The sequence below is a fragment of the Astatotilapia calliptera genome, chromosome 3, assembly GCF_964374335.1.
Source record: "Astatotilapia calliptera chromosome 3, fAstCal68.1, whole genome shotgun sequence".
Lineage (NCBI taxonomy): Eukaryota > Metazoa > Chordata > Actinopteri > Cichliformes > Cichlidae > Astatotilapia > Astatotilapia calliptera.
This window is the reverse complement of record NC_137424.1, coordinates 8,652,681-8,675,191: the sequence shown is the minus strand read 5'-3', so window position 1 is coordinate 8,675,191 and position 22,511 is coordinate 8,652,681. Positions and strand designations below refer to the sequence as shown.

The 22,511-nt window shown below is 42.8% G+C and overlaps 1 protein-coding gene and 1 long non-coding RNA gene across 2 annotated transcripts; both read left to right on the top strand.

The window, feature by feature from the left end:
- Positions 1-2,698: 2,698 nt before the first annotated feature.
- On the top strand, positions 2,699-8,034 carry LOC145424978 (uncharacterized). Its single transcript, XR_013905741.1, has 2 exons — positions 2,699-7,200; positions 7,341-8,034. It is a non-coding gene; the product is annotated as an uncharacterized LOC145424978 (long non-coding RNA).
- Positions 8,035-17,498: 9,464 nt separating this feature from the next.
- On the top strand, positions 17,499-20,272 carry LOC145424346 (uncharacterized). The gene is made up of 2 exons (XM_080297592.1): positions 17,499-18,364; positions 18,431-20,272. Exons 1-2 carry the CDS (start codon positions 17,600-17,602, stop codon positions 19,073-19,075), a joined length of 1,410 nt encoding a protein of 469 aa, XP_080153718.1. The 5' UTR covers positions 17,499-17,599; the 3' UTR covers positions 19,076-20,272.
- Positions 20,273-22,511: the final 2,239 nt, after the last annotated feature.

The following is a 22,511-nucleotide window of genomic DNA, read 5'->3' as shown; positions in this document are numbered from 1 at the left end:
TTCAAAGTGATTCTACTGTAGAAACATGAACAGGTAGAAACCTGCAGCCTGACTGCTCATCACTTTGTTACCTGTTCAAGTTCAGCAGCAGCAGCTCACTTTATCAATGTGAAAACAAAAATGTCAAAAAACATTGCTATTCTCTATAAAACAAAGCATGTCCTGAACAAAAAATCATTATACACACTTTATTGTACTCTGTTGCTTCCATATATGACTTACTGTCTGGAGATATGGGGTAATGCATATAAAACGAACACTCTTCCTATTTTCAAGTTACAAAAAAGAGCTATAAGAATTATAAACCAATCAAACTATATAGAACCAACTAACATTTTGTTTATTAATCTGAATACCCTGAAATTTTATGATTTAGTTGAATATAAAATGGCACAGATAATGTATAAAGCACAAAATAACTTGCTTTGCCCCAGTACTCAGAAGCTGTTCAAAGTCAGAGAGAGTCAATATGACTTAAGGGGAAGAGATTTCTTTAAAAAAAACAAGATAAGGACAAATATAAAGCAGAGATGTGTTTCTGTTAGAGGAGGTAACCTGTGGAATAGTTCTGACAGGGATTTAAAAAGGTGTAGTTCATTTTCCTTGTTTAAAAACATGTTTAAAAATAGAGTATTAGAAAAATATATAAATCAAGAATGAAAAGAGCAAAAAAAAAAAAAAAAAACAACCTCTTGATTCTTTTGCTTTGATGTAGTTACTTATCTAAGGTGGAAAGTTTTTTTTTCTTGTTTGTTTGTTTGGTTTTTGCTTTGTTTTCTTATTTGCTTCAGGCCCTGTGTACAGGAGCTGCATGCAAAAAGATATTTTGTGAAAAGGGTTGGCGTAATAAGCAAATGCTTCAGCCAATACCTTTTGATTAGCCTTGTCTCATGCTTACTTGCTTTATGGTCGATTTTTGTTCTGTTTTCACTGAGATATTTGAATGCTAATCAATAAAATCAAAATCAAATCACGGTGCTGGTCTGGGGTCAGTGTTTACTCAGCTTTAACCTCACTCTGGGTTCTAGGTTAGCTTAGCGTTAGCTTAGTGTTAGCATGCTGTGTGCTAGCTCAGCGTCAGAGCTCTGCAGGTGTCTCGTGTGTAAATATTAATCACAGTGACAGTAAAGGAGGTAAAGGGCTGTGACGTCATCACGTACGCTGCGTCCTCTGTGGGCTCTGAGTGAACTCAAAGTACAAACTACAAGTACACAAACACGAACGTAGCTCAGAGTGGCGGACACACTCGGCCTCGTTGGTCCAGCTGTGAGTCCGTTACCGTGAACTATGGAGCGGCAGATTTGTGCTGAACTAAGCTGCACACAGCTGATGTTAGCCAGGAAACATTACACACTGACTTTAATGGAGAGACCGGAAATACAAACACACACAGTTTGTTGTGTGAAGAAATCAAACACGAGCTGAACAAACAGTAAAGTTCCTAAAGACAAACTGTTAAAGGAGGAAACAAAGCAAACTTACAGTTTCTTCACACACCAACAACAAGCTCCACTCCACACCTGGACACTAAACACGACACACAGGTGAGCTGCTTCCTGGAAGGAGGCGGGGCTCCACCTGAAACTCAGCACAGGTGGGAGGGGCTCAGCTCTGTGTGTGCTGATGTGTTAACTTTAAAAATATGCCGTCTGACTGCTCAGACTGAGTCAGAGTAAAGTTCACATGCTGACGTGTGGAGACATGAAACCTTGTTGTAGCTGCAGGTGTGAACACACTGATCCCAGATCAGCTCTGCTGTATTTGTAACATGAACATTTCTGCTGCAAAGCTTCAAATGTTCAGCATGTTTCTCTGTTTCCAGTCTATAGATCCAGTCACACTTTCTACCTTCACCTGTGCAGTAAAGACTGAGAGCAGAGCTGAAACCAAGCGTCCAATCAGTGAGCAGCATCAACACCTGAGCTTCATTCAGACTCTGTTATTGAAGATGTTGTTGGTACAAAGTTCATCTGCTGCTCACATGAATCCATGAAAGATTTATTTCACTGAATGTTTCTTCAAAGCTCATTTCAACCTGTTGAAGTCATGAATGAAAGTGCAGACTGAGAGTGGATCACATGATGTTTGAGGTGTGTCATGTGACATGTTCAGTATTGTCACACATGTCTAGATTGTCCCTGATATCATAACTGCTCAAACACTGATGATTATATTTGAAGAATTATTCCTGATGGCAGCAAAGTTTGAATGGAGCTCTCTGTCTGTGCTGATTTGTCGCCCTCTGGAGGTCAAAGCACAAACTGCATGATGTCACTGTAACCACCACAGTGACAGGAAGTGTTTTTATGACTGAAACACTGAAATGATGCTAACGGCTGTCGTTAGGCTCACTGACAGCAGTGCTGATGTGTTCATGTCAAACACTGGCTCAGGTCAGACTCCTTCATCCTTCTCCAGCGTGAGGCCACCCTCAGACCCACAGGAGCCCTGACCTTTGACCTCCTGACCCTAACCATTTTAGTCTTGTTGCATCTGCAAATCCATCCAAACTGTAGCCGAGCAAAAGAAGCTGGAAGCTGTTCTATGAATGATGTTGTTGAAGGAGCTTGGAAAGAAAAGCGTCTGGACTTCTTTAAGTTGCTTGAAGAGGGACATGGACATCTTAACGCCCACATCCTGGGACATTTGATCACAGGAAATCACATGATAGGGTGGGGCACAATGGCTTCATCCAAAACCTTGGCTGATTGAGACCCACACCCGTTCTCACACTGTGGCTCGTGTGATTAGGTAGAGGATCAACAGGGGCTCCGTGTCCCTGAATTTAAACTGAATCTAAACACACCGTGCACAATGCCAAGTTAGATAATGGTTAAAAGAACAAGATAAGAATAAATAAAAAGATAAAATAAGGATAAAAAATAACTTAAAAAAATAAAATAAAAAGATAAATAACTGCAAATAAGTACAAATAAGTAACTGAAGACACGTGTGGTCTGCAGATGTCGATGTACATGGATGTACATGGAGTTTAATGTGCAAAATGAACTTAGTGTGCAAAGTGACCTGATGTGCAAACTGCAGTTTGAGGTCGGTCAGCTGTTCAGGAGTCTGATAGCAGTGGGGAAGATGGAGTTGTTGAGTCTGGATGTTCTACATTTCACACTTCTGAACCTTCGTCTCGAGGGCAGAGGTGTGTCTCTGCTCTGGACTCTGTGATGGTAGCTGCTCTGCAGAGAGGGCAGCGGGGTCCTGATGATCTTCTCCACAGTTGTTATCACTCTCTGCAGGCGTTTGCGGTTTGCAGTAGTGCTGCCGTACCATGCAGTGATGCAGCTGTCAGGCTGCTCTCCACAGTGCAGCTGTAGAACCTGCTGAGGATCTTGGCCAACATACCAAATTTCCTCAGCCTCCTCAGGAAATACAGCAGCTGCTGAGCCTTCTTGACCAGCTGTGTGAGTTTGAGTCCCTCACTGACTCAAACTCCTTCAGTGACACTTGCAGCCTTGCAGATTAGTTTGCTGATCCTGATGCATCTCTGGAGCTGATGCTGTCCCCCAGCAGACAACAACAACATAGATGCTCTCACTAGTCCACTTTACCCTCTAATCACATCTCTGACATCTGCAGGTTGCTCCATAGAGACTCTTGTGCAATGCCAGGTGTTTGTGTTTGTCTGTAGGTACACATTAGATATGACCATAGACGCACACACACAAGTGAACACAGCAGCACAGATGGTTTCCACCTGCTTCCCTCTTTCTTCACACAACTGTGAGGATGATGAAGAGGTTTCAGGACGAGGTGGTCAGCAAGCACAGGATAAAGCAGGGCCATGAAACTCTCTGGTGCAGCAGATGTTTAATCAGACTCAGCTTTAGGCTTCTTTTCCCACCTGGCAGCAAAGTAACAGCTTCACTAATGTGAACAGTCACAATGTTAAACGTTTCTATATCTTCATATATTTTTATCTGTTGATGCTGCAGAATAAAGTCTGTTAACAGAGTGCAGGATGTGTAGAGCAGGTCCAGCTCTCCCTTTACTGTGTCCACTTTCATCAGCCCCTGTGAAGTGACACAGAGTGCATGTGTGTCTGTCAGCTGTTGTTTGTTGTGAAGGATGGAACAAATGAACACACACTTTTAGAGAAATCTGAAAAAGCAACACGTGCTTGGGCTCCTTCTGTGCTCGTCTTCATTAATGCTGATCTTTCTTTCCTGTTTGTTCTTTGGCACAAGCTTCAGTCTTTTCTCCCAGGGCTCCTTCACACTTAGAAACACACCTACATTCATTTATACACAAACATCATGAAACAAAGGCTTTGTAAAAGAGGACATGAGATCCTCTCTGAACAGCACATTCATATCAAACACAGGACTGAACAGGATATACTGAGTCTGTGCTGTTTTCATTGTTACTTGCTGAGTATTTTTCCAGTGTTTGAAATGTGACTCAAGTCAGATTCTTCTACTGTGTGTGAACTCTAAGCAGCTGCATTAAACAGCTGCTTTTCAAACCAGGCTCAATCCTATGACTCTGTGAATGTAAACTTTTGTCACCTGCATGAATAACAATCCTTGATCTAGTCAGGACTGCAGTGCTCCTGTGATCCCAGCTTATAGATGGAGGCTAGCATGAGAGGCTCAGCAGCTAAAGCAGCACACCTGGGTCTCCCAGCCTATTAAAAGCAGCCCTTTGCTTCACCTGCTTCACTAAACATTATTATTATTATTTAAGCAGAGTGGTGTGATTCATGTAGGCATTGCTGTGTGACAGGAGGACTTTTCTTGAAACAGCTCGTGTGACGTGAGCTGACGTAAAAACAGTGATGTTAGCTTGATTCTCTTGGCTAAAACTATTTTAAAAAGAGGGTCAATCATGCAAATCTGCCAATAGAAGCCAAAGTTACAGCCCCTCAGAGTTTAAAGAGAAAAGGCCCGTTTCCAACACTCGGTTGTGCAAAGGGAAACAGGCCCACAGTGCCTGAGTGTGTGGGTAATTCTTCAAATAATATTCAAAAGCAAACATTTTTAAGCATGTAAATAAAATTCAATCATTTCTGCTCTTCAATACCTAAGAAATGAAAACTGGCAGATGGTCCCAAAATGTGAAACGCCTGGCTATCTGTGCATTTAGTGCTGCAAGTTTTCACTGTTTACCTTCAGAAGCATAAATCTCTGCACAGATAATGTTCATATGTGGATTCCTGGTTTTCTGCAGTTAATTGTGACCCAAAGCGTATTTTTAAAGTGGTTCCAGGCAATAAAGCCTAAAAATAAATACATCTACTTCCTTTTTCTGTGTTCCAGCCTCAGTGACTCTGACACAGTGCTGTAATATTTACACCTCTGATGAAAGCAGAGTTTGTAGTTGCAGAAATACTCGACTCATTTTGGGCATTTACGAGCAGGAACCTCAGAAAGCCCCTCGCTGCTTCACTGGTTAAGAAGCAAAGCAAACATTAGTTCACAGTGATGTTAATTAAGGCCCAAAGTTTAGGAACGAACGTCAGCACTTCACTAATGAATGTAATGCTGATTCATGTGCTTGTTTTGTAATGTGCATGTTGTGCGTTGCTATTTCCCATATTCTTTGGCACTGATAGATGAAGAGTCTCAGGCAGGACCGAGGCTGCCAGCTGCTGACAGTGAGCAGGGAGAGAGCAGCAGAAGCTGGGCAAGAGCAGGGCACCTTCAGCCCCCTTCATCAGTCAGAAATCATTTGGGTGTCTGTGTGAAATGTCTGATTTTTAAAATCTTTTTGTAGACATATTTATTAAATGTTTAACAATTATATAGAAGAAAGACAATGTAAAGAACAAAACATGACAAAACAAAAATGAGTTGAAGTTATGAACTGTTTCTGAGAGACAAATAACACCAGGATCCTTTTTGTGTAGCTGACAGCTGGTAACTGTGCAGGGGCGGGTCTAGCAAAGTGTTGCCAGGGGGGCAGGTAGGGCATTAACAGGGAGAGGGGGGCACAAAGAAATACTTTTCTTTCTTATTCTCATTTAAAATGCTTTTAATAAATAATTATCTGAATCTTACAACAAACGTTTCCATCTGATGTAAAATGTATAGAAATCCATTATTGTACATAGTCATTTTTTAGGGTCCCATCATAATTTCTTCAGAAGTAAGTACTGCATATGATGCCAGTGTTTCCCACATTTTCTAGATTCTGCACCAGTACTGTGTGTAAAATGCATCAAAAAGTCCGTTTGATTCTTTCTCAGCTGTCTTTCTGTCTCCTTTCACTTTTTAAAGGTTGCCATGTTAGAAAACATATTTTGCCCTGCCGTGCTGTTTATTGATGTGGCAAATGAAAGGTTTATGAAAACATATCTAAATCTGTCATCAGTAATCAGCAATGATCATGTCTCACCTCTAGTCTCTGTCTTAATGTCAGGTTTCCACCGTGTGTTGTAGATGTTCAGGAGGTTAACTCGACCAACAGTCTACTTCCTGTTTAGAATACCAGGACAGGGAGGATGGTGCAGGTTTAAGTTTATTAGACTGATGCATGTATACCAACAAGACAGCGTCCATCACTGTGACAACAGCGTTTGTTTTCATTCAAAGGCTTTATGGTTTTTCCTTTAATACCTGGGGGGCCGGTCTCCAGTCAAAATGCCCGGGACCATTTTTTGTCCCAGTCCAGCCCTGGTGTCAGATCTGCATGCAGTGTCAATGAGACGATCAACAACAGATCAGACAAAACACTCAGGCGGACACTCCTCTGTAGAAGGAAACATGGAAAGTGTGAGGTAATCAGTGCACAACATCACTTTGTATTTCAGGCTGTTTTTATATAGAACTTCAGCACCAATGTAAAAGTTCTGGTTTTAGGAAGATGAAGAACATTTTCAGGAAGGATGCCGTCTGCAAGCAGAGCTGCTTGAACCTCAGCGCTGAGGTCCAGACTACTTCCTGTGAAGCCACGTGATGTAAATCTGCTGCTGTAACTTCACAGTTTACTGAAGCTAAATGCAACGTTACCATATAATCTGTTTTCAACAAAGGTTTCACTCCGTCCGGTGTTGATGGAATGATTCAGGCCGTACTCGTCAGGCTTCCCGTCGACCACACGCATTTCAGTCACAAACCCCGTGACTGACAACAAGGGAAACAGCAGAAGAAAAGATGTGAAAAATACTGGATGATGATGATGGAGGATTAACCGCGGTGGCTAAACTGTTTCCTGTCTTTGTGGGCGTACTCACAGGGAAGTTTCCAGGCACGTCAATCTTGGTGGCTAAAGTCTCCATTTTCCAACATGTATCGCTACAGGTGCAAAGACACAACATTAATCATCAGTGTAAATATTTTAATGTTGTCCAAACGGTGTTTGCTTTGTCTGTCCTCTCGCGCTCACAGAGGAAACGAGGACGCCACCTTCAACCCATCTTCAGTTGGCTCAACCATGGCCGGACTTCCTGTTGGCTTTGTGACAGCAAACCACTTGAAATGAGAGCAAACTGCAGTCAAGCACCACTTACAGCAACCTGTGGACACGCAAATGGAAAGCACTGAGAATCATACAGAAGCATAAGAGCTGTTTATTGTAACACGTGTGTGTGTGTGTGTGTGTGTGTGTGTGTGTGTGTGTGTGTGTGTGTGTGTGTGTGCACATTAATAACACACTGATGTATGTTAGTTTGATTTATGCTATATCTGAGAAAACAATTGCAGAATTTTACATCAAAGTTTCCAAAGCTGATGTTTTGTTGTTCACTCTGTTTTATATTCATATAGTTTGTTGTTTTTAAATCAGTGGACAAAATAAATATTATCACACAAAATCCAGGGTGAAACATAACCAAATAACCTAAATGGTGAAGTCATTATAGAAGTACATGTTGCAAAGGTCGGCCTCCTGTATAGACTGCTAAACTGTCTGGGGGGGCCCTGCCTGTCCTCGTTGGATAAGCTCCACCCCTTTTCCATAAGACGGAGACATTTGTATGAAAATAGATGGGCAGTAAAATAAAAAATAAAAAATATTATGGATGACTCTGTAAATCAAAGTCCGCCTGAGGCAGAAGCAGAAACCATGAGGAGCACAGCACCACTCCCAGAAGGGCACGAAGTGAAGCCATAGCTGCTGAAGAGTGAAGACGTGATGATGGAGGAGATCACAGATGAAGATCTGCTGCCTGCTGACTCTTTATATAGAAGAGTGAGACTATCTCCCCACCAGCAGCTGCACTTATACAAACCCCAGGTGCTGGGATGGCTTTGAACATGTGACATTTTCTGCAAACACATGGACAGTTTCATAACCACAAAGATTATTCCTGCAGCGGCAGAATCGTATCCACTGTGTGAGAGGTGAACGTCAGACAGTTCTTAGAAAATGTAGTTTCTCTTTAAGCTTTAACGTCTCTTTTACCCCCATTTGTCTAAAACTACTTGACAGCCCTTCATGTCAGAGGTTTATTACCTGTGCAGGATGGAGCACATGGTCTCAGTCAGGCTGGACACGATCACTCCTACAGGAAGTAAATGTGATTTTATTTCACCTGTGAAATGATGAAAAACAGCAGAATAGCTCACGCTAACAAACGGGTGTTGAAATGTTTCATTTTCTGCTGTTTCACAGGTCAAAAAGGGCGTCGAAGCAAACTGAAGCTGAGCTGCTGCTGCTGTTGTAGTGCAGCATCTGCTGTGTGCTTCATCAGAGAACCTTCTGTACACAGCAGACAGAGGCTGCTGCCACTGAAGTCCATCTGCTAGAGAGCTTTAAACACTGGTTATTGAAGTGGCTTTGATGATACTGATACACAGTCTTTGCTGCTGTCACAGGACAGGGATCCACCAGGGAGTAGTTGTCAGGATAAAGAGCCTTCGCTTCTCTAAATATAAACTGGATACTTGTAGGAAACTTTGGGAAGCAGCATTTTTCCTCATATCGTCTAAACTGAAGTTAGCTCAGGTGCTTCTTCCATACTTGCTCTGCAGAAAGCCAAAGAGTTTGGAGCTCTGCAAACATTTCCAGCACAGCTGGATGTTTGTAACTTTGGTCACCTCTGTATCATCCCTCAGATTCTTTCTGCACAGCTTTGAAACCATGACAGCACGAGTGATGCTGAGGAGACGTCCAGTTTAAACAGACCTTTATTCCTGGAACACAAACACATGAAGTGATGCTGCTAAAGAAGAACATTTAATCGCACTAATGAATCAAGCATCTGTATGTCTGTCAGTCTGTCAACAGTTCCTCTGATCGACTTCAGACTTGGTGGGTATTTTGTTTTTGCAGCGGTCAAAGTCGATCAGCGTGTTGCTTTGTCTGCTGTAAATCTGCCTGTACAAAGGGAAACATGCATGTTTTAGATGCAAACTCACAACATGGCTGCATTTTTGTGATTATGTGTATTTTATATTGATTTATTCTATTATGTTTTGTATATGAATCTTTACAAGTGTGTCGATACAAAGGCTTGATTAAAACAAAGGTCTCAGCTGTGCTGTTAGGGATGCTCTCATATTTGTTTCAAATGTAATAAATCAAAGGATTTCAGGCTTTTCATCCTTTTTATTTGTTTGGTTCTAACAGCAGCTGGATAAAAACATGCAGGTGATGAATATAATTGTGTGATATTATGAGCATTGTGAATAAAGAAAGAGCAGAGATAGTAAAAAGGAAACAGGTGATGGACGTGAGATTTTCAGAACAAAAGCTCCTCAGTGAGACGATCACCTGGACACAAGGTCAGGCAGCTGGGACTCATCTAGAGAGCAAAATGGAAAAGTGATCTGTGCAGAACATCACTGTTGATTGCAGTTATTTACATCAGACTTCTTCTCTGAGATAAGAGCACCATTTGTGGGAAAGATGACAGTATTTCCAGGCTGGATGCTGTTTGCAGGGAGAACTGAATGAAAGTCTCCTGCACCTCAGCGCTGAGGTCCACACCTGTGAACACAGATGAGGTCAATCTGCTGCAGCACGTAGAGCTTTACTGATCAGCAGGTTCAAAGGATTCAGCAGAGCGTAGAGTCAGAGCTAAATGCCACATCACCATAGAGTTTGTTAACAACAGCTTTCTTTGCCCTTTGTCTCGATGGACTGAATCAGGGATACTCGTCATACTTCACCTCAACCACGTCACTGAGAGACCCCAGCCTGACACAGCAGCAGAGATGATGAAAGCAGAAACAGCAAACAGATGCTTCAGTTGTGTTTCTCTCTGTGTGTGCGCTCACGCCCACTTGTGTGTGTGAACTTTCCACGTACCTCAGCTTGTTTCTCCAACATGAGTCATCAGGGCTGAAAAACATCACTAACACATGAATTCTTTCTCTTTTTGTTATCACCTGTGATCATGTGTCTTATGTTTCTGTCATTCACCAGTTCTTGTATAGTTACGTGTAACTAGACTTCTGTGGGACGTAAATGATTGTTTTGTATGCAGATCTGTACAAAGGATGTAAACACTTGATTACAAAGGAGATCTCAGCTGTGTTGTTATGGATGGACTTCAACGTATTTGTTAAAAAAGAGAATAAAGCAAAGTGTTTTAGCTGTTTGGGAGTTTTTGTTTGATTCCATTCAGTTTTATTTCTATGGAGTCAAATAATAAGAAAGGCTCTAGAACAGCCCTGAGTTTGTCCAGGTGACACTCCTCTGAAGAACAAAGACAAAGAGGAAGAAGGGGATTCGTTTTCAAGTCTTGTTTCTTTCAAAATAAAAGCTGAAATGTTTTGGAAGCATGATAATATTTCAGCCAGGATGCCGTCTCCAAGGAGACCTGCACCTCAGCGCTGAGCTCCACATCACGCCCTGTGAAAGCACAGATATAAATCTGCTGCAGTGAGAAGAACTTTACCCAACACAAGTGTAGAAGTAGACATTTGACTTTACCTACAACCTGTTAACAACAAAGCTTTCATTGCCTCTGCTGTTGATGTGATGTAGGACTAATCATACTTCACATCAGCCATGCACACGTCAGAGGATCTCCAGGCTTTCAGTAATTAAGCCAAGCAGATGATGTGAACATAGCAATAGTAAAACATGCATCATAATCAGCTGTACAGTGGGGCAAAAAAGTATTTAGTCAGCCACCGATTGTGCAAGTTCCCCCACTTAAAAGGATGACAGAGGTCAGTAATTTGCACCAGAGGTACACTTCAACTGTGAGAGACAGAATGTGAAAAAAAAATCCATGAATTCACATGGTAGGATTTGTAAAGAATTTATTCGTAAATCAGGGTGGAAAATAAGTATTTAAGTTTATTACTCTGTATCACACATGAGTGCCCGAGGGAGGCGGGGCTGACTGGGGAGACACAGGAAACAGAGAGACAGGGCTGACTCGACATGAAACGATGAAACGTGGGACACGGGAACAGAAACTAAACACAGGCTGAAATGAACACTGAGGGAGGGAGAACTAAGATTACTGAGACCCTGATAAATAAGAAGAACAAAAACCAAGAAAAACAAGAGTCAAAGAAAAGCAAAAACACAAAGCATTGGGCCAGGACCCACTGCTGTGACATTTATATGTGATAAAAACATTAAAAACTGCTCAGATGTTGAAATCTTTCTACGTATACTTTAGGTTCAGCTCTGCAGCCTGGCATTTGGTTAAGCATGATTCAAACATTTGATTTTGTTTAACTGGTTTTAATTATAGTTACTTTTTGTGAACATTTGTTGCAGCATTTAAAAATACATCATTTATTTTCAAACTTTTATTTGATTTAGAGCATCATATTTGACCAACGTAAATGTTTTAATTTCATATAAAATAACTGAAGCAGTGAACTAAATATCTGAAATCTTTCCTTCCTTAAAAGTTATAATCCTACTTAAGTTATAGTGCAAACGCTTAAGCAACAAATATACTTGATGCTAATTAATTAATATTTCCCTTTGATGTTGCAACTATGCGGTCACTTCTGTCTTTAAACAAAATAATATTTTCCAGTTACAGAAATCATAAAGTCCAAACTAAAGTGCTACTGTTGCTATATGCATTTTATATAAATCATGGATGATGGTCCTGACATGAAGGAAGAGAAAGTTACAGGTTGCATCCTTTGACTTTGTCTCCGTGCCTTTGGGCGATTTTCAGAAGGACAGATGTTTCTGTTCAATTCTTAAATCAATTTTTTCAAACACAAACACTATTTTAAAGCTTCTAGAGAGTAAAATATTAATGATAATTATAATAACAATAATAAAAACAAAAGCTCTCAGCTCCATCAAACCAAGCAGCAGAAAGAACAATAACTGAAGAGAAAACTTTAACCTTGTAGACTTCATTATGTTCCAGCTGCTCTACAGACGCTGTGACCTCGAACTTAAGCAGGTCGTAAAGTATGTGCAGCTCAATAACTTCATAATGAGACCCTGTGGTATTTAGGCAGCAGAACAACTAAGAATAACAACTACAAATAATGTTTTTAGGTTTCTGTTGTACTGCAAGGTTCTGTACAGGAGAACCAAACCAAGAGCAAATATTACGTCTCATTTACACCTGAGCACGAAGAGCCATCAACATTTAGCAAATTGAATCATCTTTGTTTAGATGCAAGAAGAATCATATAGAAATGAAAAAGTAGAAATAGAATAGAAATTGTGGGGATGAACAAAAAGTATTTTACCAGCATAATATAATCTGCAGTATGATCATTGCTTTAACAATGTAATAGATAGCTTTAAGATGGCCCTAAGATGTTTATGATGATGCTAACTTTGTATTTCAGGTGCAGTTATAACCATTTTATACATATTGCATATCTGTGCTTATTTGAGTTGATGTTCAGGTTCTTTAAAGGTCGTAAGCCTCACTGACGTGACTGTTCAGGTGATACATGCTGAGGGAAAACTAGAACATAGAAGGAATTGCAATACATGCTTACAAAACACTTATATCAGTTTATTTTATTATCTTTTATATGTTCATATTCTTGTATTAAGGTTTTAGTAGAGGTTCTTGGTTAAAACATTTATTTAGTAGAAGACATACACATAGTCTCAGTGAGCTTCTGGTCTGGTAAAAGGTCAGAAGTGCAACAGGTGAATTGAGAAAGAGCATTTGAGGACGAGACACAGACAGTAGGTGAAGAGGTGACACAAAGAGCATGTGAGGTCAACACACACACACACACACACACACTTTAAATTAGATTTATTTAGAGGAGAGGTTAGTTATGTTTGGCTGTAACTGCAAAATTGTCTTGGTAAAAGAGGAACCGTTTCTTGGTGTCTCGGCAAGAAAGAGGAACAAGACAAGAACTGAAAGGTAGACAGGAAGGGCTAGCCATGAAAATAGAAGATGATTTTCTAGGTGAAAAGTCATGATGATGTTGATCTGATCTATGTATAAAATGTATCTGTGACGCATGAAGGGGCGTCAGTAAACAAACCCTGATGTTATAAAATAATTGTTTGTGCCTTAGTAAGTCGAAGATCAATTGCTGTGTTCAGTGATCTTCCCACATGTGAATTAAAATCTTCGTTTGACTTCACCCGGCCGGACCAGTGTGGTTATTTTTCGATCACCTCTTGTACCCTTTCTCAATTCTTGAATCTTAACAAAATCCAGAGCAAAGATATCCTCTAATTCAGCGTAGCACATGTGCAGCTGCTGCGATTCACGTAAGCATTCGGCTCGTCGCTGTTGCAGATTTTTCTCTCGCTGTTCTGGCTCACAGCGCTGCAAACACAAAAATAAATATCCCCAAAGCTGTGAAAGGGAGCTAATTAGTAAGAGTATTGTTACTCTCCGCAGGAGTAGTCCAGCAGTAGAAATCAGTCCAATAACAAGGTGTGTAACATCTAGCAGGGTGACAGAAAAACAAGGAACAAGGAGCTCCTGACCCTGGTTTAAATCTGCCTCTAATAGCAGGTCCAAAGAACGAACCAGTTTATCGCGCCTATAAGGTGAGAGATTTGGAAGCATTGGTTAAACAACTTCCACCAATAACTGAGGGAGGAGCTAGCTGGTTGAGAAGGCTGGGCGCGCTGACCGAAGGAGAAGAATTAGCGCTGGGCGATTTTCGCGCTTTGGCCGGACGTTGTATGCTGGGTGGTGGGTTAGCAGATGTAGAGCAGATAGCTCAAACAACCAGATATGCAAATGACCTACAATACCATGAGGTGCAGAATGACTTAGCAGATGCAGTCCGGGAGAAGTATCCAACTCCTAACTCTGGAGCCATTCCAAAAATTATTTGGGATCCCAAAAACACACCCAGAGAGTTTTTAGCTAAAGCAAAGGAACAATGGTTGTTAGAAACAGGAATACATCCGGGGAAGGAGGGTGAAAGTAGAGCGTGGTTTCGTTCGGCGGTGCTGGCATGGCTGCCCAATCAGGTTGCAGTGGATTTGGAAAAGAACCCAGATTTTGCCGTTGCAGACTCGGTGCAGTGGGACAGACATGTGACCCACAGACTTCAGCAGGAACAGGATTTGGCAAACAAACAAAAGAAAGAGTTGGAGGAGGCACAGGCGCAGCTGGTAAAGATACAGCTGACGGAGGCGAGAAACAAGGCAGGTGACAGAAAGAAAGAGGATAAAGAGAGCGCAAGGAAAATAATGGTGGCAAGGTCTCAGCCCGATCCTGTGCCTGACTGGCCAGATCAGGATCCGGGTCTCTACCCTGATGACCGTTGGCCCGCCAATGTACCAAGGCAGCGTCAACCAGTAGGGAATTGGGGGACCGGTGGACCGCAGAGAGGGCGTGGTGGATCCGTGAGGGGAGGACAAAGGGCTCGGAATCCAGGGAATCCTAACAATGTGTCTTGGACTGCCTGTTACAGCTGTGGAGCAGAAGGACACTGGTCCCGAGAATGCCCTGAATCGCAGCGAAATTATCAGAGGCAAGGCTATCAATCCCAGGCACGAGGAGGCCCAAGACAAAGAGCTGCTTACAGGGGAGCATATCAAGCTCCAAACCCGAATGCAGCACCAGCCGCCCAGTACCCAGTAGCTGACTGGGGCTGGGAGAGGGAGCAATACTGACGGAGCCCGGAGAAACTGAACAGCGTGGGGGCGGCAGAACCCATGCTGTCAATGACCGTGGAAGGCACTGAATTGCCCTTCCTGGTGGATACTGGAGCAACATACTCAACTTTGAAAGACACACCAGACAGTGCAACACTCTCCTGTCACACAGTTAATGTGGTAGGCTTTTCCGGGATTCCAATGACACTGCCATTGACAGATCCAGCATTGACACAGCTGGGAAAACAGACTTTGAAGCACCAATATGTGGTGTCCTCACAGGTGCCTGGAAAATCTCATGGGCAGGGACCTGCTTGTGAAACTGGGATCACCTTCAAAGACTCAATATTTAGTCCAGAACTCTGAACAACCCACTGCCGAAATCTACTGGGGGAGGCTAGTGGAAGAAGGCATTCTGAGACATTATCAGCTGTGGAAACCCTGGATAATGAGCCTGGCCGTCTATTCCCCCCCGCGAGATCCTTTCCACGTTACACTCTTTTATGATAGGGAAGATAACGATATCTATCGGGAACAGTTCCAGTCTGATCTTGAGGGACAGACGTGGAATGTGCAAACACATAACATTTATGTTGGACCAGAAGGTGTGGCCGCGGCTGTGAAATTTACTGATGAACAACTGCCTTGGTACAATGTGGGAGAGGATTCAGCCCCTCACATTACATTGGCGGTCCACGAGGGTCATGGGCCAAGAGATCTGGGACCAATGGTTAAGCGGGCACTGGACGACGCATGCTGGCAAAGCACCCAAATTCCAAATGTCTGGTATGCACCAAAATGTAAAATATATCGCATAACTTGTTTGTCCAACGATGCAGTGATCTTAGAACATAAAGAAATCTCCAGAATACATGGCAGGGAAAGAATGGATCATCCTGATGCAGTAGCTGAGCTCTCAAAATTGCCTGGTACTTTGTGGTCCGCAGGGCCCACAGATGTAGGTCTAGCTAACTGTTCGCCTGTCCTGTTCCAGCTGAAGTCTGACATACCAATTAACAGACCACAATATAAGCACAAAACTGAAGCAGAAGAAGGTATAGCTGAAACCATTGAAGGACTGTGGAAGGCAGGAGTGCTTGAGCCCTCATGGTCATTTTGGAACACACCTATTTTGCCAGTGGAAAAACATGGGACAGGGAAGTACCGTATGGCACATGATTTGAGAGCAATAAATGCCATGCTGAGGACTGACACTGTGCCTGTACCAAATCCCTACACGGCTCTGACCGAAATTACTGGGGACCAAAAGTGGTTCACATGTATTGACCTAGCGAATGCATTCTTTTGTCTCCCACTGCACGAGTCACTCAGAGACATTTTCTCATTCACATACAGAGGCCGCAAATTTAGGTACACACGCCTACCACAAGGCTTTGCACTCTCACCAGGAATTTTTAATCAGGTGTTGAAAGAGGCATTGTCCCCATGTCAACTGCCAGGGGGCTGTACATTAATACAGTATGTTGATGATCTTCTTATTGCAGCCCCGTCAGCAGCGGCCTGTACGGCAGCATCGCTCGTGGTGTTGAACAGATTGGCGGAGTGTGGCTTCAAAGTGAGCAAAGAAAAACTGCAGTTGGTCCGGCCAGAGGTAACATTCCTGGGCCGGGTGATCGCACACAGATCAGTGGGGTTAATGAACACACACAGAGACCAAATTCTGACACATCCAAAACCAAGAACTGTGAAGGAGTTGCTTTCCTTTCTTGGCTTGACAGGTTACAGCAGGCAGTTCATTCCGAACTATGCGGGTAAAACGGCCCCTTTAAGGGACCTGATCAAGAAAGTTGGTGTTCGAAATCTGAAGGCTGAATTGCCTTGGACGCCGGACACAGAGACAGCGTTCATTTCACTAAAACAGGATTTGTCAAGAGCCACAGATCTGGCCACACCTAACTATGATGAGGCATTTTATCTTGATGTTTCAGAAACAAAGGGAGTTGTGAATGGTGTGTTGTTTCAGAAAAAAGGGGGAGGTAGGGATGTACTTATGTATGTCAGCATAAGATTAAATTCAACAGAAGCAAGGCATCCCACATGCACACAACACGCAGCAGGAGTAGCAAAGATAATTCAGAAAACAGCACATATAGTGAGGGAACACCCACTGAAAGTGCTAACCACACACAGTGTAGTGGCCTATGTGAACTCACAGGTATTCACAATGACTCCACTGACGCAACAAAGGTTGAGCAAAATTTTAGAGGCGCCAAATTTGATATTCACACATGAAGGAATAAATATGGCAGACCTAATGGGGTCAGGAGAACCACATGACTGTATTAAGAAAGCCCAGGTTGAAGGAAAAATCAGGGAAGACCTGAAGGCAGAGCCCATATACGGAGCTGAGGATTGGTTCACAGATGGATGCTGCCACAGAGATGAAGAAGGATTGAAAGCGGGCTATGCAGTAGTCTGTAGAGTAGGAACTGAGTTTCAGGTGAAAGAAGCAGGAAAAATTGAGGGACAACAGTCGGCCCAGAGAGCTGAAGTGATAGCCCTAACTCGAGCCTTGAGGTTGGCTAAAAACATGAGAGTGAACATTTACACTGACTCAGCATATGCGTTTGGAGCAGCTCATGTGGAACTGGCTCAGTGGAAGAGAGCCGGGTTCAGGACGGCCACTAATGCACCCATCTGTCACAAAAAGGAAATGGAGGAACTGGAAAAGGCCCTGGAGGACCCAGACGAGGTAAGTATTATAAAATGCAAAGGCCACTCACAAGCAGACAGTATGGTGGCAAGAGGAAATCAGAAAGCTGATGAAGCCGCAAAGGAAGCAGCGGGCTACAAAGGACAGAGACAACTGGTGCAGGTAACCCCAGAAGAGGAGGTTAGCACTAACAGCATGGAAGAAGTTAGAAAGGCTCAGGAGGAGACATCCCCAGAGGAAAAGGGGGTGTGGGAAAACAAAGGAGCCTGGCAAGATGGCGGTTTGTGGAGGGGGCCAGATGGGCGTCCCGCTTTAACGGCCAAAATGGCGGAACAAAAGGTGAATGAGGCTCACGGGCTTGGTCACGTGGGAGTGAAACAGATGGAGAGAAATTTGTGCCGATGGTGGCATCCTGATTTGAGAAGGATGATACTGGAAAAGGCCAGAACGTGCCTAATTTGTGGGGCACACAACCCAAAGCCAGCAGTAAAACCTGAAGCTGGTAAGTTTCTCATGCCAGAAAGGCCAGGAGAAGAGGTCGTGATTGATTATACCGACATGATTGATACAGGCCCAGGTGGGGTGAGGTATTTGTTGGTGTGTGTGGATGTTCTGACTGGATGGCCCGAAGCATGGGCGACCAAATGTGAAGATGCGAAAAGTGTGATTAAGTGCTTAATCAATCATTACATTCCAAGGCATGGGTTTCCCAAGAGAATTAGATCAGACAATGGTACTCACTTCAAGAATAAAGATTTGCAAGAGGTAGAGAGGATGTTGGGAGTGCAACATAAGTTCGGGACGGTCTATCATCCTCAATCTCAAGGAAAGGTAGAGAGGATGAACCTAAATTTGAAAAACAAGTTGGCTAAAATTTGTGCGCAGACAGGGCTAAATTGGGTCGCAGCCCTGCCCATTGCTTTGATGACCATAAGATGTTCTGTTAACCAATCCACAGGTTTCACCCCTTATGAGCTGCTGACTGGGAGACAGTTTCCAGCACCCTGGACAGTGGTCCCGGTGGAGCAGCCCAGGACAAGCAACAGGTCTCATGCAGAATATTTTAATGAGTTGAAAGCTCTTGTGTCCAGCTTTACAAAACAGGTCACTTGTGAGAGACCCACGGGGAACGGAGAGGTCCCGGACGCAAAGGCAGTGTGGCTGAAGGTCATTAAGCGAAAGTGGAAGGAGCCCCGCTGGACTGGTCCGTATGAGGTGACCGCCCGGACGGCTACAGCAGTCCAGCTGAAAGGGAAAGGCGACACCTGGTACCATTGGTCGCAGTGTGCACCCGCACACGAGAGCTTGGTGGAGGAAAATTCGTCTTCAAAGAACGCAGGTGTCAAGAAACAGAGGCAGAATAAACCTCTTCACCTGTGCAACGGGCCGACCAGTAGTCTACCTGGAAGGCCGAAGAAAGAAGAGCAGCCTAGGAGGAGATCGCCGCGCCTACAGAAAGGAGTGGTAACAAATTGAGAGTTTGAAAAGGGGTGGTTTAAATAAAAAGAGTAAAAAAAAAAGGGAAAGTGGAAGGGGCTTGCTCTGTCAGTTATGTTGTCTCTATCTGTATTGGTGGGTATTTTGGTGACCTGTGGTTGTTGTCTCATTCCTTGTGCCCGAAGGTTGGTAGAGAAAGTGATTGTAAAGGCAGTGGACCCTGGGGCGGTGGCCCCTATGTCCATGATGCCGATGATGGATCTGGAGGTAGCCGAGTGGACTGAGGAGTGAACAACAACCTGTGTATCGACCTCTGGTATGCCAGAGGTCGTAAGGGGGAATTGTGGGGATGAACAAAAAGTATTTTACCAGCATAATATAATCTGCAGTATGATCATTGCTTTAACAATGTAATAGATAGCTTTAAGATGGCCCTAAGATGTTTATGATGATGCTAACTTTGTATTTCAGGTGCAGTTATAACCATTTTATACATATTGCATATCTGTGCTTATTTGAGTTGATGTTCAGGTTCTTTAAAGGTCGTAAGCCTCACTGACGTGACTGTTCAGGTGATACATGCTGAGGGAAAACTAGAACATAGAAGGAATTGCAATACATGCTTACAAAACACTTATATCAGTTTATTTTATTATCTTTTATATGTTCATATTCTTGTATTAAGGTTTTAGTAGAGGTTCTTGGTTAAAACATTTATTTAGTAGAAGACATACACATAGTCTCAGTGAGCTTCTGGTCTGGTAAAAGGTCAGAAGTGCAACAGGTGAATTGAGAAAGAGCATTTGAGGACGAGACACAGACAGTAGGTGAAGAGGTGACACAAAGAGCATGTGAGGTCAACACACACACACACACACACACACTTTAAATTAGATTTATTTAGAGGAGAGGTTAGTTATGTTTGGCTGTAACTGCAAAATTGTCTTGGTAAAAGAGGAACCGTTTCTTGGTGTCTCGGCAAGAAAGAGGAACAAGACAAGAACTGAAAGGTAGACAGGAAGGGCTAGCCATGAAAATAGAAGATGATTTTCTAGGTGAAAAGTCATGATGATGTTGATCTGATCTATGTATAAAATGTATCTGTGACGCATGAAGGGGCGTCAGTAAACAAACCCTGATGTTATAAAATAATTGTTTGTGCCTTAGTAAGTCGAAGATCAATTGCTGTGTTCAGTGATCTTCCCACATGTGAATTAAAATCTTCGTTTGACTTCACCCGGCCGGACCAGTGTGGTTATTTTTCGATCACCTCTTGTACCCTTTCTCAATTCTTGAATCTTAACAAAATCCAGAGCAAAGATATCCTCTAATTCAGCGTAGCACATGTGCAGCTGCTGCGATTCACGTAAGCATTCGGCTCGTCGCTGTTGCAGATTTTTCTCTCGCTGTTCTGGCTCACAGCGCTGCAAACACAAAAATAAATATCCCCAAAGCTGTGAAAGGGAGCTAATTAGTAAGAGTATTGTTACTCTCCGCAGGAGTAGTCCAGCAGTAGAAATCAGTCCAATAACAAGGTGTGTAACATCTAGCAGGGTGACAGAAAAACCCAGGGTAACTTCTAAGGACCTCAACGTCTCTCTCACATTGTGTTTTTTAAACATGCTTCCATTTGTCACTTCAGTCTTTACTCTGAAATACAGGAAGAGAAATCATGGCTGAAACAATTTCTCATGAAACCAGGGGTGTGGTCCAACAGTCAGTTTGGTGAGGAAGGTTCCTAACTGAGAGAAGTGACCCAGAAGTATCTGTGTAGCAGCCACAATGAATCCAGATCATGAGCTTTATTAACTGATCAAAGTCTCTTCTTTCATCTTCTGTATCATTCAGTTTGCATTGGTAATGCCCATTATTGTAATGCTTTTTTAAGACCAGCAAAACTTTATTTCACTTTGGGTTAGCTGGGATAAGTGATGGATGGAGGGAATTTTACTTCAGCCACAGAAATCCTAAACAGGAAGGAGGAGCAGAGTTACAGTGGATCACTATCCAGCAGGGAAACAAGGTTTATTTCAATTTCTTGGCCATGAGTGAGATTTACTGAGTGGGCAAATTAGGGAGACGACACCATCAGATCCCGAGCCCTCCATGTGTTAATCAAGAGACGGCTGCTGTGCTACAACCATAAATAATGAATAAATTAGGAGCTAAAGCTGAAAGGACAGTTTATTTGTACCATCTTCACGTGAACACATTCAAGAACATCACAGATGAAGAAACATTAAAAACTTCCACACTACATAAAGCAAGAAAAATAGTTTTTCTTTCAGGTGGTTTCAGAAAAACAGAAACATCAAACATCTCCAAGACTCTCTTTGAAAGAACTAAAAACCTTTGTTCTCATGGTCCAATCATGAGTGAACTCCCCGATGAAGCCTTGTGTGCTAAAACATGTCAGAGTTTTAAAGGTTAAACATGAGTTTCCAAAACGTTTTGCTGGAGAACAATGAACTATTTGACTGAGTTTCAATCATTTACAGACGAGCAAAACCAGGACAGAGAAAAAAGGACAAAACTGACTCAGTAAAACAACAGAAAAGAAGATCCCATGTAGATCTGTATTATGTAGAAGTTCAGCCCAGCAACCAGTTCAGTTCAACACAAGTTTAAATGATTCTATCTGAACTCTGTGGAGCCTGATCTCAAGCTTTTTGAGTCTGACCAGAGGAAACCAGAGGATCTTTCTGTGTCTTCAAATTCACTGTGATCCAGTGATGGGAGTGATTTCAGCCCTGAGTGATCGCGCTGATGTTTGCACAGAGCAGACAATGAGGTGAATGTTTGGGCACATTGGTAACAGTGAAACAGTTTATTAGTAACGTGGGATCGTTTGTGTGCAGAGTATGAACTGAGATTCCTGAAGCTCTTGTCACACTGGTCACAGCTGTAGTTTCCTTCCATGTGTGCACGTTCATGACTGTTACGATTACCTGACTGTGAGAAGCTTCTCTCACAGTATCTGCACTTGTGTGGTTTCTCTCCTGTGTGGACTCGTTTGTGTGATTTAAGCTGACCTGCAGTGGTGAAGGATGACCCACACTGATCACAGAGGTGCTTTTTAACCCCACTGTGAATCAGTTCATGTCGTTTTAAATCACTTGGTGTGGTGAAGCTTCTCCCACATTCTTTGCAGTATTTCAGTTTGTCTCCAGTGTGTCTACGTTGATGTCTTTTTAGGGTCTTTTGCCGACTGAAAGTTTTTCCACAGAGGTCACAATGAAAGTCTTTCCCACCACCACAGTGATGACAGGGTTGAGAACTGGATCCATCTGTGTTGCTCTGCTTTTAAACAAAGACACAAAGACAGTGTAAGTCAGTCCTTCAACATTTGTATCCTGAACGTCGCCTGAAATAAAGAGCATCTCTGAAGACGTCCAACTACATTTGACTGTTTCAGTTAACACACTCAGTTTACTGGGCTGCAATAACTACAATACTACCACCATAATACTACAGT

Excerpts from the sequence above, each read along its gene's own strand:
- LOC145424346 (XM_080297592.1), top strand. The coding sequence starts at position 17,600 with ATGGAGGAACTGGAAAAGGCCCTGGAGGACCCAGACGAGGTAAGTATT. Across the intron at positions 18,365-18,430 it reads AGAATAAAGATTTGCAAGAG|GTAGAGAGGATGAACCTAAA; the intron begins GTAGAGAGGATG and ends TCTCAAGGAAAG.